Here is a 4,025-nt window from a genome sequence, read left to right as displayed (position 1 = left end):
ACTTCAGTGAGGGTGAGGTGATCTTTAGGGTGCCACTTCCTGTGGCCCCCTGGCTGAAGGTGGAGGAGGCAGGTGTAACTGAAGTTCTTCTGGAGGAGTTTGTCATGAAGCCTCTACTGGCCTTGAATTCTGTGAGTCCTACAGCAGAACTCTACCGGCTGAAGAGGAAGATAATGGACAGTCCCGTTAACTGTGAGTTATTGGGTGTTTCAGAGTCTTCAGGGTGCCTCGTGTGCCTTCATGTCTAACACATGTTTTCCAGCTCTTGACCACTAATTGAGTTAATGTAGACCCCTGAGATTTTCCTACTATTCATAAGACAGAAAATGTAAAGTTCAGCCATCTTTTACTCACCCCCATATCCTTTCAAACTTGTATGACAAAATATTTATTTATTTTTTTGTCTATAATGAAAGTCAGTGGGGACTAGTGTTATTTGTACCCCAATGTTCTTCTGTGTTCAGCAGAAGAAAGAAATTCATAGAGGTTTGAAACATGAGTAAATGATGACAACATTTCATGGGAAACAAATGGTAATTATTCTCCATATGTCCATGTACTCACATCTGTGTTTGTACTTTATTTCCTCTGTCCAGATCAGGCATTTCTAGTGGCAGACGTCTATTTGGTGTCATTCGATGGACATCTGTTCAAACTCCCAGCTTCCTGTGACTTCCTCCTAGCAGCCGATGTCATCCAGCACACCTTCAGCATTGCGCTCAAATCCGACAGGTTCAAACGTCGCTCGCTTGTGGTGCAAATGCAAAACACAAAGATTGCAATTCACCCAAATGGAGAGGTGCATGTACCTGTTATTATGATGTCTAATATTGGTTTCATAGCTGATTTAGAAACTTCACATGATGTGATTAAATGGAGTAATACAAAAAATGTTGATTTTAGGTGGAGGTTAATTGCCACGTTGCACATATTCCATACACTAACCGTGAAGTGGCTATCAGAAAGGATGTGAATTTAATTGAGGTGTCCAATGAGAGAGGACTTCAGGTATCATGTGACCCTCATCTAGACGTTTGTAGTGTGATCCTAGATGGATGGCTTCATGGTAAGTTCATTAGCTTTGTTTACTTCATTACTTTATTTTTCGCAATAAAATGTTGCCTATCATTTAAATGGTAGTACGTATACAGTATGTAAGGATTTTTCATGTTTTTGAAAGTCTCTTATGCTCACCAAGGATGCATTTATTTGATCAAAAATACAGTAAAAACAGTAATATTGCCAAATGTACAATTTATTACAACATACTACAATTTAAAATAACTGTTAACTATTTTAATGTTAATGATTGCAAAGTATTCAATGAACAAAGTTAGAAATAAGTGTTTATTTAAAGCAAAAAATCTTTTGTAAATGTAAATCTACAGTAATTATTGATCAATTTAATGCATCCTTGCTGAATAAAAGTATTATTTCTATATAAAAATGAACAAAAATCATGGTGACCCCAAATTTTTGAACAGTATAGTGCATTGTAATATACTGTAGTATATGAATATATAGTATATTATAATAACTTTTGAATATGTCTTATGTTGTTACTGATTCAAGTACATCATTTGCAAAGCTTCATGGTTTAAATAGCTAACTCCTTCATAAAAGACAAAATGCATAGACTTTTTTCCCGTTTCTCAAAAAAATGTTTTGCTTTGAATCAGATGCTGTAATGTTATGATTCATCTCTGAGCTGGCAGGTTTAGTTCAAGACCTAGAACTAGAACTTTTTTTAAAAAATGAAAAATTATTTTGACGCAAGGTCTCTGAAAAAGTGTCACTATGATGTAACGTGATGAGTTAATGGATTTAATGACGTTTAAAACCACTGCTGCCTACAAAAAGTTCAACTCTCTGAGGTGAATCATTCTAAAATGCGTCATGGTTTAACATGGTTTATTTTAATACACTGTTTTTCAGGTGTGTCCACTGGTCTTTTAGGAACCAATGATAATGAGGCAGCTAACGAGCTTCCTCTGCCAGATGGCTCTCACACACACAGTGTGCTTCAGTTTACTCACAGCTGGCAGGTAGTGAGAGAAACCTGTGAGAAATGCACACCTGTTCAGCATATGATACCACAGCCGGGCACAAACCACAGCACTGTTTCTATTATTTTGCATGCACTGTGCATGCTTTTTTTCATGTAATAATGTATCATAAAACAGAATGTATAAAGACTTAAAGCTATAGTTAGGCCATTCCTACAGTTTGGTGGATTTTATGTCCCCATGAAACAATAATGCATATTTTACATAAAAATATTAATCAACTTTCATGCCACCAAATTTTTTTAATTACTTTGTCTCTCAAACTACAGTCGACCCTGCTACTTTAGTGCTACTTACCCTTTAAATTTTTGAGCATGTCCCCTTAATCACGTGACTTTTCTTGAAGGGAAACAATGCCATGTAACAGGGTGGACAAATTTCCTAGATCACATATGAAACATTTAAAATATATTTTAAAAAAAGTATTATAGTAGCCTGAGCTTGCCCAAAGTGTGTTTTTCTGATATACAGACATTTTTCTCCATCTGATGAGACCAAAATAATAATTGATTTTTTTACAATTTCTTTTTCAACAAATCTGTTCAGTCCAAAATCTACCAAACTTTAGGAATGAGCCAGTCAACTCATGTCATCGGAACCTGATTGTTTTCAGAATCAAACTTCCTTTCTTCCATTGAACAAAAATGTGAAACTGAAGAATGTTCACACTGCTCTTTTCCATTATTTAAAGCATACTGTATAGTGACCAGTGCTGAGTTCCAAAAAGGACAAAAAGAATAGTGTCAACATTCATCAAAACATCTCTTTTTGTGTTCTGTGAGAGAGAAGAATGTAATGCGATTGAATAAATAAAGACGGTTCCATTGCAAGGACTGTGTGGATCTAATGTAATATTTTCATGCTGTTTACTGTAGGTGGATTCAGAATGTGTCAGCAGGAAAGCTGAAGTCTGTCAGAATGGCACTGCTGACTCCCTGTCGTGCACATTTCTGTTCTCCTCCACAAATTCTCCTCTGAGCCCCTGTTTCAGAGTGGTAACTACTGTACTCGGTTTCCTCTCACTCAGCGACATGTGCTAACTATTACAAGCCAGTGTGTATATAAAGATCTCTTTGATTAGATTGATCAAAAAGACATCCACTCCTTGGGGGGGGAAAAAAGGAGAATGAAAGAATGCAATAGTAAACAACACAATGAACTTCAGATGAAGAATTCTTATTTTTATTTTTACTTTGCGTTTATAAGCATTCGTTTTTTCGGATGAAGCATTTTCTGTCTTTTTTTTAAGGTGGACCCTGCGCAGTTCATGATGAAGTGTGTATGTGATGAGCGCGCAGATGTTTCCAGACCATCCTTTTGCACATTGGCCTCTGCCTATATCCATCAATGCCATAGAAACTACGTTCCACTGGAGCTGCCAGTGCAGTGCGGTCAGTATTTCTGCAAATGCAGTGAAATCAATAACCATATTTTAAATAGATCACCACTAGGACTGCACAGTTTGGTAAAAAAAACTAAAAAATGAAATAAATAAAAAAATGTTTTAGCCTGTAATGTTGCGATTAGCCTGTCAAATATTGTGGTTTTAATTTGATCAGCAACAAGGCAAGCATTTAACATCGCATATTGCCTGGATATTTAAAAAGAAATAAAAATCACAGTGAAATAGCAGGTCTCATGTTAAACAGAATACGCAAAAATGATTTTGTGAATGATCAAGTAATGTAATATTTTTCCCACATCCTTTTGTTTATCAGTAGTTACTCTTCACACTTTAATCCTCTATGAAAGAGACAAACTCTGATGAAAAGGGCTGACCCAAAACTGAACTGAATGAAAAACAATACAAAAACTGGATTATATCTGGATCATTTTGGTCCACTAAGTTCACTTTTCATTCACACTGTGTTTGAACTCAGTCATATTGAATAATACATTACCACATAATACATTATTATTATTATTATTATATACAATAATGTTTGCAAATGTGAACCT

General features: G+C 35.7%; 1 protein-coding gene across 1 annotated transcript; it reads left to right on the top strand.

Annotated features, from left to right (window-relative positions):
* Positions 1-7: 7 nt before the first annotated feature.
* On the top strand, positions 8-3,457 carry LOC107578884 (apolipophorins-like; the record flags this gene model as incomplete). Its single annotated transcript, XM_016264787.1, has 6 exons — positions 8-192; positions 597-799; positions 904-1,066; positions 1,936-2,045; positions 2,942-3,061; positions 3,316-3,457. Coding segments are annotated over 6 exons (923 nt in total), but the record flags the coding sequence as incomplete, so codon positions are not given.
* Between the last annotated feature and the right edge of the window lie 568 nt (positions 3,458-4,025).

The sequence above is a fragment of the Sinocyclocheilus grahami genome, unplaced genomic scaffold (assembly GCF_001515645.1).
Source record: "Sinocyclocheilus grahami isolate Dianchi unplaced genomic scaffold, SAMN03320097.WGS_v1.1 scaffold12537.1, whole genome shotgun sequence".
NCBI classification, from domain to species: domain Eukaryota; kingdom Metazoa; phylum Chordata; class Actinopteri; order Cypriniformes; family Cyprinidae; genus Sinocyclocheilus; species Sinocyclocheilus grahami.
The sequence above is the reverse complement of the archived record's forward strand: the minus strand, read 5'-3'. Positions and strand labels throughout refer to the sequence as shown.